This window comes from Thunnus thynnus, chromosome 2 (genome assembly GCF_963924715.1).
Source record: "Thunnus thynnus chromosome 2, fThuThy2.1, whole genome shotgun sequence".
In the NCBI taxonomy this organism is placed as follows: domain Eukaryota; kingdom Metazoa; phylum Chordata; class Actinopteri; order Scombriformes; family Scombridae; genus Thunnus; species Thunnus thynnus.
The window spans coordinates 32,829,671-32,844,713 of NC_089518.1; the positions used below are offsets into that span (position 1 = coordinate 32,829,671).

Genomic DNA, 15,043 nt, shown 5'->3' on the forward strand with positions numbered 1-15,043 from the left:
CTAAGTCATTGAATTAAAACTGTGTTAGAATGAACTCAATGTTTAATCTCAAAATGTCATTTCTGGTTTATTAGACTTAGTTTCAGCAACATGCGCTGTTCAAACAGCATGGTGCAACTACGGTTTTAATACCTCTCCTGGTGTGGGGGCAGGATTAGATGAAACAAGTTTATATTCATTGGGATTTACACACGCCTTGTATTTATTTTGTTATCTACAGTAGGTTTGTGGAAAATGATGTCATTATATGTCTTTCATCAGGGTGCCAAATATTTTTGCTGGCGCTTTGTGCCGCTATTTACCTACCACTGTTGTAGACTATGATGCATTTTCAAAATGTTAACTTGTAAGCTTATACGAGGCTTCAGCAGTCTGAGTTAGGTATGTCAAGTGGATATCTGCCACATTTACAGTCTTTTTTTTTTTAGCATCAAATTCCCTCTTTGTGTTTCCTCAGACAGTGTTTCCCTGTTGAGCACAGAAGGAGGCTTGTGGATTTTGGCCCCTATCACTTACATTGTACGTGCATAAGGAATCTTCTGGTGGCCAGTATGAACAGGAGGAATGATTATGGCAAGAAAAAACTATTTCAATATTCATTTTGGACACCTGACTGTTGTTTTAAGACAGACTTGAAAAATTGTGAACCCGTCCTTTAAACTTTTTTTGATACTATTTCTTTCCAACAAAGCTGCAACAAACAGACCAATGTGCAGTGAATCAATCCAAGGCAATCATGATGTGAAGTCATTTAATTATATTTTAACAATAATGATAGGGTTTCAATAATTTTTGATGATTATCGTCATAATACCGTTTACTGTGATATTTTTACCCACAGGATTGAACCATCACCTGTAGAATTAGTGGCATTAGTAGAATCAGGTTATCAACTCCCCACCCCTCCAGTGAAACAGAAAAACAGCAAATCCTCACATTTGAGAAGCTGGAACAAGTGAATCTGTGACTAAATTATTAAAACATCTTCAAAATGGATCATCCTCACTAATCAGCTGTCCTGACAGTAGAAGCTGCGTAGTGTATATATAAACAGCTTTCAACAGCATAAAGATACGATAATAGAAGGGAAATCTCAAGCATTAAACAGGTCAATGCATGTACTCAAAACCACTGAAGGGCATAAGGCTGCCTTAATTGCACCAGGGTCACAGACAATATGGCAGAGCGAGGCGGATCAAAACAGACAAGTTCCTGCACGGCCAGTAAACCAGACGCTTTCACACAGTTCTTTTTCAAATCCATCAAGGGAGAGAGACCAGCTCAGTACAGTACCTCACTCCCAATCTACGTGACTTCAGTACCTTGAGTGCAGAAAGTGGCAGGTATTGTCTTCCATTCTTCTCACTTTCTCGTTCTTATAGTAACCAGACACTGCAATGTATTGTCCTATTGTTGCCTTAATTACTGGTCGACTCGGGTTCAGAAGGATCAGCTCACACCAGTCTCTTTTCCTTGGTCTGCAAGCCAAGGGTTTTTCACAGGGACCCAGAGGAGTGGTGATAATGTTCAGAGTCTAGTTAAGGATTAATGTTACAGCTGCACAATTGCTATTGAGAGAAAACCATTTGGGATCAATGGGAGGGTGTGTAAAAGGCCTCAAAGATTTTATATCTTACTGTGGCTGTATGGATGACAGAACTTTACAGAAAGGCCACATGGGCAAAAAATAAATAAAAATCTATGTTTGTTATAATTACAGTACTTTTGACTAAAGCACTAATTCAATGTTATTCAGCACCTTTCTGGGTTTTGTGGCTACTAAAAAGACTATCTTATTCAGCCAGCGAGCTGTCAGCGAGCCTTATTATCAGGGTACTTTGGAGGAAATGTGTGTTCAAACATCATATCACCAGTAGGGGGAGTAAAAGGATCATTTACAGTTTGATGTTTCTAGTCTCCTGTATTGGAATGTGTATGTTTTTATTGGAAATTAACCTAAATGATCTTCAAATGACCTGAGGCTCTGTGTTTTTGCTGATCTCTGGATGATTTTGAATGTTTTAGACCATTAATAGACTTACTACATTATTGATTAACTTTTGCGTAAGCCTTTTGCTTTCCAATTTGCTTCAAAGGTCCTCATGTAACTTGCTTTTTGGAAGCATGTCCTTTTCATCATCATCATCAAGAGATTTTTCTGGAAACCTTAACGATTTCACGTTTTTGTGTTTTACATAGTCTGTAGTTAGCGGCTTCATTATTGCAAATGCACTTCCATAGAAGCCTGTTTGGAAAGACTCGCAACATTTTAGAGGATTATTTTGCTTCTCTGTGGAGTTGCATTGGCCTTGCCAACAAATAGCAAGTTTCACATAAACAAACAGACCTTAAACCGCTTCAGAGTGAGTACTTGATGAAAGAAACACAGTAACACCTTTCATGAATTAAGAAATCATTCTTGAAAACATCCCAAGTGTTACAGCTTATTACACGTCCCTCCATGTTTGTTTTTTTCATGGTGTTCCAGTTGTAAAGCTGGACTCCTGCTGTTCCCTCAAAAATCTGCAGGTTGCATGCTTGACCTCATCCCGGAGGGGAGCCAATGGGTTACACATGGCACTCTAAATCCTCCCTCCATGTGTGTGCATCTCTGAACAGTCTGGGAGTCATTTCACAGATAAGTATTAAGCTTCACAGAAAGAAAAGGAGAAGGCTGTGCAGATGTCCTGCCATGCAAACACTGAAGTCTGAATCTTTTTAAGCCAAGCGGGGAGATTTTGGAAAATCACACTGCACCTTTTGATTTTCTCTCACAGTGCTGTGCACAAAAAAGGTTTCAAAGGGGAAGAGTGAATGGGATTAGCTTGATCTGGTATTTGTGGCCCATATGCTTCTCAGCCACTTGGGTATGTAATGTTATGTACAGTGATGAAATAAATGTTTTATTAAGAGGACAGAGGACAACAGAAGAATCATCATGACAAAGTATTAAGAAACATGCATACAGTGTTTATTTTGGAACCAGGACACATTAAATAAAACTACAAAGGTACTTCACTTATACAAAAGATAGATTATATCCCATTCACATACAAAATAACAATAATTTACTGTATAAATTAAAATTTTCACTATTTTGCTATGTACAATTTCATGAAAACAATGTTTTGGCCCCTCGAGATCATTTTCCACAGGGCTTCTGGTGTTTTCACATCAACGAACACTACAGGACATTCACATTAACTACAGTTTTGGAAAAGACGGTTTCCACCGCTCAGAAGATAGCGTGGAATTTTCCGATTGACTGGAGGACGGGACAGAAAATGGGAGTTTGCATAATTCACCAGGCTATCCAAACAAATATGCCCATGTTAGATTTTAACTGTCAGATTTCGTTAGCTTGTGTTTGATTTGAACGCACATTAATTTCCCATCGCTCCCACATCCACGCTCCTTTTTTTTCTCTCTCTCTACGCATGGTCTGCTCTGAACATCACAGACCCAGGGGCATGTGCTCTTGCCTTGCAATAATTAACATGAGTTACAGTTGAGCAGACAGGCAGAATATAGGACAGAGTCACATTTTTTACAAACTTCTGATTGGGGAAGAAAGGTTATTCGTCTTTTTATGGGCCTAAAAGTCTGTCTGATTCTTGAAAGCTATAAATCCTCTCTTTTGAATGTCACTGTGATGCTGCATTATGTGTAAAATATAACCTTTTGTCTCAAGTGCTCAGGTTGTTGCACATCTTCTAAGTGCATTTTTTCTTTTCACTGAGACTGAACTTAAAAAGTAAAAACAAGTACCGTTTCACGTGGAACTAGAAGCAAATTTAAGTGCATTGACGTTTCGGGTCTCTTCTTTATTTATTCTGACAGTCATTGGAAGATTTTTGACCCTCTAACATCCAGTCCCACGACAGGAAAGGCCAATTACTATGCCAATGTTGCACCAGTAGACTTTGACCTTTCACAAGTAGTTTAAATGGCACAGAAAACCCTCACAGCTGCAAACCTGCTGTCAGCTTGTGCATAGTACCATTGAGTGCTTTTGGTTACATTTCTGTCTGGGTATATTGTTTGCGCTCAACCTTTTGGCCTGAAATCAAGGCGACAAGTAAAAGCTTCGGTGTCTGCAGCGTCTTGTGAATTTAGGCAATTTACTGCTGTCTAAAGAAGAGAAAAAAAAAAAGCTGCATTCCACAAAGTTGCAGTTGATGAGTAAATACAAAAAGCACTTTGACGGGTCTCTCAAATGCTTTGCCGAGACACAAAATGAAAGAGCGGACATAAATATCATCATATCATCATTACCACACTGAATTACATAATATACAACAATATTCATCCCCCCCCTGTAATCAAAAGACAACTTAATGTGAACAATATGTTCAGTAAATGTCCAAGACTAAGACTATAAGAGCAAACGCAGAAATTAGAAAACAAAATTGTCTTTTAAAGCCTTGTCCGTTAGTACATGAAGATTTCTATTCCAAATAACTATGTGTTCTTCTTAGAAAAAAATAAATCATCTAATGTCCATCATATAACAAAAATGCCAAAGATCCAGTCTGGAGAGGTGTTTAGTTGAGTGTGTTCTGCTTAAAAAGACTATGATGTATTCTTGATTCAATGTTTTCAACCACTGTACAAGATGTGGCATAATTTTTTCCTTTACATTTTGGTGGTTATCTTATTTTGGAATGAAACTCTGAACATACAGAGTTTACAGCTGATTTTAAAGAAGTGCAGACTCTTGTGGGACCCTAGTCCACTTTGTAAAAGAAACAGATGTGAGGAATCTGAGACAAGGGAAGAGGAGATCCTTAAGGCACTTGAACACCATCAAACCGGAAAGACTCCCACCCACAACCGAGCAGAAAAAGCCCTCAGATCTTCCCAAGCCTCCCTAAATGGCAGTTTGTCTGCAAACTGCGCCACCCAACCCCCCCAGCGAACGACGCTACTTCTTCTCCCCACCCAAATCTGCAAGAGCGCTGAGTGAACGAGTGGGCGAGCGTGTTCTCTTTCTCTCTGATCTTTTCATTTTACAGCAAGTGATTCATCCCCAAAGTGCTGTGATATCTACCTTCGGTGTGACGTCTCCATGTCCTGTTTCCCTCTCCTTTCAGAAAGCTGCTTGTCACGTGAAACACATCAAAAAGAAACATTAGCACTTTGCTTACAGAATCAAGACACAAATAAATACACAACTCTTTGGATGGGAGGATTCTGGTTTTTGGCTGCAAGTGTTCATCATCCCTATGAGGCAGTTAGAAGAGTTATATAAAACTGTTAAGCTGTTAAGTGTTACAGCATATGTGTATGTGTATCAAAGACTCCGTTTCTTCATCCTCTCTTTGATACTGATGATTTGGTTGCCACTGTGACTCTAAAGCACCAGGAAGAGGTAAAGCTCCCTGTTTCCTAAACTGAACACAGACAGTGAAGTTAGCCGTTATTCTTTGCCTGGCTGTGTTGTGTTTTCACTGGTGAGCCTGCAGTCTGGAGGGTTTTCGGGAGGTACAGTATGTTGATTGTTATGGACGTCCGTGTGTGATGGAAATGGAATCTCACTGAGCCAGCGAAGCTTCCCTGCATGTTAAAAGCGTCCTTGTGTCTTTGTCAGAGCTGCAGATCTTACTCCGTTCTTTCGCTCTCCTCTCCCACTCTGTGGTCACTGACAGCCCTGTCTGTCCTCCTTGTCTTTGGTGCTGAGCAGGATGGGAGGGCCCAGCCACTTCGGCCCACGTACGGGCCATTTAGTAGCAGTCACTCAGTCAGTTGTCATTAGCCGCTCAGTTGTTGGCTTGTTAGCTTAGCGCCTCATAGAGTTTCATTGTCTGAGGGCTTGGCATCTGACGGCCCTTGTACAGAGAAGTTGTGGGTGGTGGTGGCGTTTGGTTAACGGTAGCAGCGCAGCAGTGGCGCTAGTTGCCCACCAGGGGGCTGAGGTCGCCGTGGTGGTTCTTTAGCTTCTTCTTGAAGAGGGAGATAGTGGAGGGCCGGTACAGGATGATCCAGGGCTCAGAGGAGGCTGTACTCTGGCTGCAGCTGTCTGAACCACTGACTGTTGGGATGTTGGGTGACCTGAGAGGCAAAGGAAAAAAAAAATTAAAAGGAGGAGAAGGAGAAAACAGACAACAGTGACAACAGAGAACAATTAGAGAGAGGACATAGTAGAAGATGACAGAGGAAGGAAACAGAGATGAGGTCAAGAGAGGGAAAGAGAATAATGGAAAGAGATTCAATACATTAAAACAACGATGGGTTTACTTAAAGCACAAAATCTAGTGGCAGTCACAGATATTTTTGTAGGTTCAATTATCTACTACTTAATTTGACATTTATAGCAAAGTTATCGATAGTAGGAATATTTTGTGTCATTTATCTAAAATTAGCAACCTTATCTTAGTTGGCAGCATAGGTTGAGCTTTGTTTTTAGAAGGTTTACTTCCATGATAAAAAAGATGATTTAATGCTGTGCTGTTTGGCAAAAAGTTAAAGCCCCTATAGTATGTTTAGGAGTTAAAAATAAAGACAAGGCTTGCTGTGCACCAAACACTTGGCTTTGGTCCAACTTAAAACTTTCTTGTATCTATTTAAACATTTTCTGCCAGTGGAAGCTAATTTACACAGAAAATTTCAAACTTTCCCCGACTGTATGTGTAGGATTTAAGAAGTTCAGGCTTTGGAGACTTCTAGTGGTACTATAAAGGAATTCATGGCAATCATTCATGAGCTGAAAGCAACACACAGACTGCACTAAGTTTCACCAAGATTGTCTCATTTTTCTACAGTATACCATCAGACATGTGACAATAACATAAAAATTCGAGCTTTAAATGTGTGAATGAACCGTAATCCGGGATATGAATGCATTGACAGTTGATGCTTGGTTGATCATGCACACCTCAATCGTCCTCATACTTACTTGACTGTGATGTGCAACAGCAGCTTTGCCACCATGGCTATGACAGTCAGTATGAGCAGACCAGCCAGAGCGTAGATGGTCCACACTACAGAGAGGGAGGGAGCAACACAGTTATAAGACATCAGATACAGTAACACGGTAATGAAAACAAACTGAAGCAGACTGAAAGGATTAGCAAGCAAAGAAATATTCAAGCACCGCTAGCACACCTGTTACCAGTGTTCAGCCAGCAAATTGTCAAGAAATGGTGATGCATTATCAATGCACATCTGTTCTTCTCTGGCTGAGAAATACATCAGTTAGCCCTTTGAGACAGAACACTCAGAGCTTGGAGAGGATAGTGTTTAACGAAAGTAGAAGAGCTCAAAACACGTTAGTCCACTCTGCGTAGCTCAGGCGAAGAAGTGCTCTGATTGTGATCAGCAGGGAGACCTGAACTAACTTAATTTAGCCAATAAGTCACTGACAGGAAAAAAACATGAGCATAATGTATCATTAGTCCTATGTATGATTATAAGAAGTTACTGTGGGCTTTTCAGAGGCATCTCAATGGAAAAAGATTATTTTAATGCTTTCAGGTCATGCTAAATCGGAGCCAAGAAAACTCCCACAACATCCCCGCAGAGGTAGAGAGAGATACAGAAAGTGCAGTGTATCATGGGTGTTAACATACTAGCGCTGTGGCCGGTGGTCTCGCCGCGTCCAGCCCACTGACCTGGCATGTTGTGCTCCGGTTTACCGGGGCTGGACGTGATCACGTAGAGGATCTGGGAGGAACGTCCATTAGAGGTGCTGTTGGATCTCTGTGTGACGCTGCCGGCCAGCTGGGGCCCCACCGTGCTGGAGATGTCCTCTCCTTCATCCTCGTCCTCTCCTTCAGCATCCATTGTTTTGGTGTCTTGGCTTCTCAGCGCTGCGGAAACAAGACAAAGTGATTTAGACAGGTTTATAGACAGTTGGATGTTGTTACTGACGCTATCAAGGTGTAGACATTACCTCAGATCAGTTAAAGGTTTTTTTACTGCCCCAAAGCACAATGTGACCCATGTGCTGATCAATGCTAGTGACCCAAGGATTACTTTGCCAGGTGCTGACATTTGTTTCGACTTTCTGGCATTTCCAGAAATCCCCCCGAACACCCAGATGCACACACACACACACACACACACCTATACACACATGCACACATACAGTATTACTGGCAAACTGTTCAGCAATGGAGAATGATAGTATTCATGAACTACCTACATTTCATCTTCAACAGTAACCTTGTTCTCAAGCCCAAAAGATTGACATTAATAAGAACAACATCATTATGAAAGTATTACGGTTTTTGGATTACTGTAGGACGAGACAATGATCTTCTGATTATCCAATTATCTGATAAGAGCATAGTGTGTCATAGTTTTACAAAATCCTGTTGTTTAAATGAATGATTCAAGTAAAATTTGACCCATGTGATTTTAATTGTGATATACGTATTTACTGATACTGGAAAACTATTCTTTGCAATACTTTTATATTTGTCAATAACAACAAAATAAGCAACAACACTGCTTGGCACCATCTACATTATGTATATAATGTATATAATTTGAATGTGATTGACATTAACAGTAAAAACAAAAAGGGTGGAAACAAGTTTAGAGAAGGCTGGAGAAGCAAAACCAGCTGCCATTTCCATTATTCAAACAAATCTATTATTCATTTTGTCCATCTTGCAATCTATAAATCATTTCTCAGAGTTAGTCTTTCCATCTCTGAAAAATAGTCTTATTATAATTGTTAATATTACTTTCTTTCAGGCACTTCTCTCAGCCTCAAGTGGAATACCATTACAGTTTTCTGCAATGTGTGATATCACCTGATCACTACATGCTACTCATCTTTATGTGGTGAAGATGTGACTATTTCTATGTATTACAGGCTTTCATGGCTCTCAAAGTGGGGAAATAGAAGAAGAAAGTCTGCCATGTTGTTGTAATTTCTACAAGTTGAGGACATTGATCACTTAACACCCATTTAATTATGCCTGTGGGTAAAGTGGGCTGTTGGTGCAAGCACGCAGTAAAAGGATACATCATGTTGATTATGTTGTTGAAAGTATACACAGCAGAGTCACAAGTGAATATTTAATACTAACTCCATTTCTTAAGAAACAGACCGACTTTGCAAAAACACTCAGGCATGCTGTAAACATGTGGTGTTGAGAGCTTTTCTGTGCGCTCCAGACATGATTCAAAAAGTGTTTGCAATAAATTCTGTTTGTTTTAACCTGCTCAGAGCACCAGATGGGCAGAGTTTGCTTCATAAAACAACAGTGCCAGAGAGCGTGGACTATTTCAACTCATTTGTGTGTTCCTAGAGGAAAGCAATATCCTAAATAACATCTCCTCTGCCTTTCATTTACTTCTCCTAAACATAGATGTGATTTATTTAAAATCACTGTGTGATTTTCAGAACTTTCTTTTACTTCTGCTCGTGAGAAAAAAAACTTTGGATGTGTCTCATGCTGATTTTCATGTCTCACTTGACTCTTTCTTTATTTTTCTTACTTATATTTGTTCTAGGCGTTGGCGAAGAAAAACATGTCCGAAATCTAAAAGCAACCTGAAATGATGAGATATCATGCTTTTCTAATTTGTCTCAAAGACATGTTTATACTCATGTCTCTTTAAATTATTCTTAAAGCAAAAAGAAACAGAAATTAAAAAGATATAATTAATATAATCATAATTCTAAGTTTCAGATCCTTCAGATTACATAACAGACGAGCTGGTTACCAAAATGTCCCGATATGGTAAACCCCACCCATCTTGTGTCCCACTTAGCTTAAATCAAACACTCCCTAACTATTTCCTAATACCATTTGATCCAGGCCTGTTCCACTCATCCATGAATGGTGGTTGGATGTTAAAAGCAGCATGGGATTTTTTTTTTTCTTTTCACATAATAGCTCAACCTGACTGTGATGTTCCCAAAACTTCCCACATGTTCCCCATTTGCAAACAAAGTACCCTGCTTCAAACCCGGGCACAGCTGAAACCCTCTGCCATCGTCATTTGAGAGTGTTTACCCTGAAATTACCATTTCTACCACTCAGTGTGTCACCAAGGAGATATTAGATGTATTTAGTGTTGATACTCAGCCTAACTGTTGTCTTTGCCTTTTAGTTTCTGTCTTCATTCGCTATATTTCTCTCTCGATCTTTCTTTAAGAAAACAGAAAACTCTATTACTTTAGGAGGTGACCTTTTCTCCTAACACATCTGAGATTCAATTTCTTGGCTACATGATGCCACACGTCAAACAAGAACCAAGACGTGAGGAGAAAGTACCATGCCTGTCCAAAGGTCAGAGGATTCTGACCTCCAGATATTGTTTTTACTGTAACGCCACTGGGAGAGAAAAATGACACTGGATTACAAATGGAGGCAGAAAGGGAGGAGCGGGGACAGATTGCCTCGCTGGTATAGCGACTTGCGGGCTTGAATGTCACCTACACTGAATTATATCAGGGTGTGCTTTACTCATACCTCCACAAATGAATCGATTAAATCATTTTTGGTGCATTCAGACTGTTCACGCAGAGACTCATTGTGGGAGAACAAAGTGTGAACACAAAAGATGACAGCTTTTCTTTTTCCACATTAGTCTATCTATATTTTCCACATTAGTCTGGAAAGATAAAATATTTTGCCGTAAGGTCTTTGCGTGGGATATAGTTCCTCAGCCGTATATGTGCTCTGCAGTGCAATCATGCTATCAGAAGGCACGGTGCATAGTATCACAGTGTTTTGTATGTAATTCACCAAGGAACACACTCTGAAGAAGCAAAGCAGCTTGCTGCGGCTTGATAAAAGGAGCGAGTTCCTAGAAAAACAAAACATTATTTAAATATGCAGTATCACCCAGGGCTGTGAGACATTGACTAGCAAATGAAAAGAGAAAAGGGCCTGCCAGTGGCGTGACAACTGCCTCACAAGAGCTAACATTAGTCTAATAACCAGGGCTGCCATACAAAACTCCATCACGGAGCCAGCAAGTCAGCACGCACCTGATCATGCAAATGTGACTCTTGGTGGGTGTGAGGGATACTGTAGCTCAGGCAGTTTGCTGAAACTCAAACCTTAGAAGTGATACTGTCATAGGCTTTTACAAAACTACCTTTTTTCAAAGCACTTGTGGTGGACCACTTATCATAAGAAATGTCAGAAAAGCCAGTGAAATCCTGCAGTACCTTGGTAAAGCAGAGCAAATCCTTGGGCCTGGTTTGTGCGGTCTGAGTAGAAGTAGAGTATGACGAAGTCGCCTGTGATGTTCACCAGCTCCCGTGGTGGGCTGCGCCAGTCAAAGCGTGCAACCACCTGGTTGGTGTAGCCGTCCAATAGCTCCACCATGTCCGTCTGGTCAGAGATGTCGAAGAAGGTGAAGTTGAAGAGGATGGCAAAGGATCCAGGCACCTGGATAGTCCAGTAGCAAACACGGCCAGGCGAGTATTTGTCTGGGAAGTCAGGGGAGTAGATCACTCCTGATGGAGAGCTGTAGTTTCCACCGCAGGCCCCCACTCGAGCTAGAGGACAAAAAAGAGGAGGAAATAGTCAGAGATACTGTATAAGCTATCAAAGTTTAGAAGCTACTGAGATTCAGATTGTTTGTCTCTGAACTAATGACCAAACAGGGGCCATTTTCAGCATCTTTGTGCCATCACATTAATCTTGATCAGTAAGACATACAGCAGGTGTCATGAGTACCCTTGAGAAGAGGAGAGTACATTATATTTTGGCTAGAAAATCTCAAATTGCAAAGTTGTGTAGTAGCAGAAAAGATCATGAAGTCGGAGACAGAGCAACACACTCTCATACTCACTGTCAAAGATGATGACCCAGCCGTCTCCACCGCAGGGCTGGGTGTGGTCGCCGAAGCAAACGTGGTTACACTCCATGCTAGGTGACTCTCCGTGGTCACGCAGGTCCACTTCGTTTCCGCAGAAACAGGCATATCCTGATTCCATACCGGCAAGCTGCACAACACAAAAAGAGTCAGGAATTCAAAACAAACTGTGGGTAACGCTTCTCATAATGCTACTCATTACAAATCCATTTGCAATGGGTGCCTGTGAGGAAAACATTGACTGTCATTCTGATGACTCAGAGAATGCTTTGTAGAAGAAACATGAAGATTTTGGCTTTTCTCTCTACTCTAAAAATACTTAAAATTTTTTCCATTAAATTATTATATGATTGCACAACAAATTTGCATGAAAATAAAAATAACTGCACACACAAAACATATTCATGTACTTTTTATAAGTTAAGTTTCTCATATCAGCTTTATGTGACATTGTGTTAACACTTAGTAAACACTTCATGTAACTCCTTGCCTTTTTGAAAGTGACTTTAGACTAAAGTGCCCTAATTACTTTTTCTCTCGTGATTACAAGATTCTGTAATTCAAGTCTGGAAAACTACAACCTCTCAGTTCGTCTGATTAGAAGCCTCCTTGTGCCTTTCAAACACACAGCTGTACAAAGAGAGTACAGAATAAACCTTACAGAAATAGCACCTATCTATCTTCAAAATCAAAACTGTTAGTAAACTGTTCCTGAAAGCGTCGGAGTAGGAATGTGGAACGTCAAAAACCATCACACATCTTGACCTCGCCACCAATGGCTGCTTGTCCTCAAAAGAGCTATTGTCCTTCATTCAAAAGGACACCATTGTCCAATTTTCAGGCCCTAAATGAGTTCACACAACTGAAGGTACTGCATCATTTCCCACTCTGCGTCTTTTCTCATGGAATAGGAATTTATGGAGCCTCTGCTCTCGCCAAGATGTATCAAGCTACGTCCTTGTTGCATTATTCTATCTGATGAAGTAACGTTTGAAAACACCAACGTGAATATTTCTGGCGGAGCAAACAAGTGATGTATCGCTGTCTAACTCATCAGGCATGCTCTTTGTCAAAAAGTCACACGGGATCTGTACTTCCGAGCACTGATGTTTCACATGCACATTAAGGACAGTGACAGTCCAAGGGTAGGCAGACGATGCCAATCTGCCGCCACATCTGGTAACATCTGCTGAATTGAGAGGGGAGGGGGAAGCTGTCACTATTTGTCGATGCAGACAGAGCTGAACCGGATCTGCTGAGACAGAAAATGAACACCTGGCACTGTTTATAGCTGGGACAATGGCATGCCAGATTCAGAGATGAGTAAAATGCATTGAAGAGGAGGTGCCCACTGGGCTAATAACCGTTCATTTCCAGCTGTCAGCCTTGATTGCTGTGATGATTTGTCATCCGCTGCTTGGTTTCAAACAGGAAGTTTGATGGCTGAATAAAGGGGGTACTGACTGTACTGGACATCATGGTGATAATTGTCAGGAAACTGCCCGTAAATGCAGATGATTTACATGAAAGCTTGACTATTGCAAGAGACAGCTCATGTCAACTTTAGACATGTCAGGGGCAACTGACTGAATGCTTTCTCATTCAGTGAGTGGCCACATTTGAACTTGCCAGTATGAGTGCCAGGAGCTTGTTTTTTTATGTTTTCTCCCACAGAAGCTGCCAGTTTTCATTTGACTTAAAACATGCTCTCGGGTTATAGATTTTCTTTTATACAATTCTGCTTTAGTTTCAAATCTCACTTTGTATCTCTGCTTCCTGCAGAAGCTGATACAGTTCTGGATGGTGAGTTTGTTGGAGGTCTCACTGGTGCCGGACAGGGTGGGGGGATCGCCGCTGTCTTTGAAGCAGCCCAAGTTCCCAGGCACTGTAAGAAGAAGAGAGGAGAGGAAAAAAACGATTAGTTACGCACAATAACTTCGATGCACTCTGTATCACATGCTGACTATTAGCGGTTCATGTACAAATGTCATAGCTGTGAGAGTGTTTTTTGTAATTTCGATCGTAGATCCAGGTTTCCCTCTGGATCCGCTGCAGGGTTCAGTCTAAATGGGTGTTGGAGTTTGAAGTATATCATTTTTTGATTATTTTGATTATCAGTGTCATCATGGGTGAGGTCAGTTTGCTGCTGAGCAGTAACATGATGTAGATGTGACCAGATGTGGTATTTTCATTTTATTGAGAAACTTGACATCTCTACAGAAAGTCATGAAAAGGTCAGTGCATGACTTCATTCCTTCATTCAAAATGTGTCTTAAACACTACGAAGCGCATCATCTACATCTTCCTATAAGTTCAGACTTTGCTCTATAAACCCCAGACACAGGACATCTATGGTAACACACTCCAGAAGTAATAAAGCCTCTGTTTCAGTGTTTTGGTGTGAACTGTCAACAGGCCAGCCAACAATTGGCCTCTGAAGAGAAGAGAAGAAGAAGAGGAAAGAGATAATAGGGGATGAGGAGGCGATGGAGGGGACAAAGATGTTTGAGTCATAACGAGAGGAAGCTGGAATCTCGAAAATGTACCCTGTCAGATATGAGAGCAAGTTGCATCAGATTAGGGATGTAGCCTCTTCTACACATGTGTGTGCGTGTGGTGAGACAATGGGTTTTCTATATTTGATGTGCCAAGAATTCCTAGCTGGTATTTGACAGATGGCAACACCTTCGTTCTCCAATAAACACAGGATCAGTTTTCCATAAAATATTTAACACATAAACTGTTTTTGGTTTTGAACTGCTACCGGAGACATACTTTGGTTGATGCAAGAAGCAGCTACATACTGTACAACTTCTGCATCACTTTTCATTTTTACTTTTTTATACCCTATTGGTTTTCAGCGTGTTGCCATCCATCGTATCAACATCTATTGAAAATGCTTGTTAGGTGAGACCAGGGGGACGTATGACACAAATAGGCCAACAATCGCAGATGGATCCCAGACCAGACAGATAGGTGGAAAATGGATGTTGACACCTTTCTAGATCACATTGGAGTCAGATGAATCAGCCCGCCGTCCCTAATCCACTGTGTATTCATCAAATACTATGCAATCTCTCAAAATCCAGCGCGGTGATTAAACCCTCCAAAGCCTTTAAATTCAATGTAATAGCTCAGGAAGTGCCAACAAAGCTTCCAGCGGTCTACATCCCGCTTGTGATTTGTTTTTCATTGCGATTAAAACGGGCTTACTCCTGTTTCATTTCCATGTTCTGAGGTTAAACGAATTTGACAC

At 40.8% G+C, this 15,043-nt stretch overlaps 1 protein-coding gene across 2 annotated transcripts in view; it reads right to left on the reverse strand.

The window, feature by feature from the left end:
• Positions 1-2,949: 2,949 nt before the first annotated feature.
• kremen1 (kringle containing transmembrane protein 1) overlaps positions 2,950-15,043 on the reverse strand; it is a 61,371-nt gene continuing 49,277 nt past the window's right edge. The window contains exons 4-9 of one of the 2 annotated variants that reach the window (XM_067570664.1): positions 13,548-13,672; positions 11,764-11,917; positions 11,135-11,467; positions 7,611-7,808; positions 6,896-6,980; positions 2,950-6,051 (exon numbers count right to left, since the gene is read on the reverse strand). In XM_067570664.1, coding sequence (XP_067426765.1) covers positions 5,892-6,051; positions 6,896-6,980; positions 7,611-7,808; positions 11,135-11,467; positions 11,764-11,917; positions 13,548-13,672 — 1,055 coding nt within the window. In that variant the 3' untranslated portion in view covers positions 2,950-5,891. Of the gene's footprint in view, positions 6,052-6,895; positions 6,981-7,568; positions 7,809-11,134; positions 11,468-11,763; positions 11,918-13,547; positions 13,673-15,043 lie in introns of both variants that reach the window. The other variant, XM_067570660.1, reaches the window with a different exon arrangement.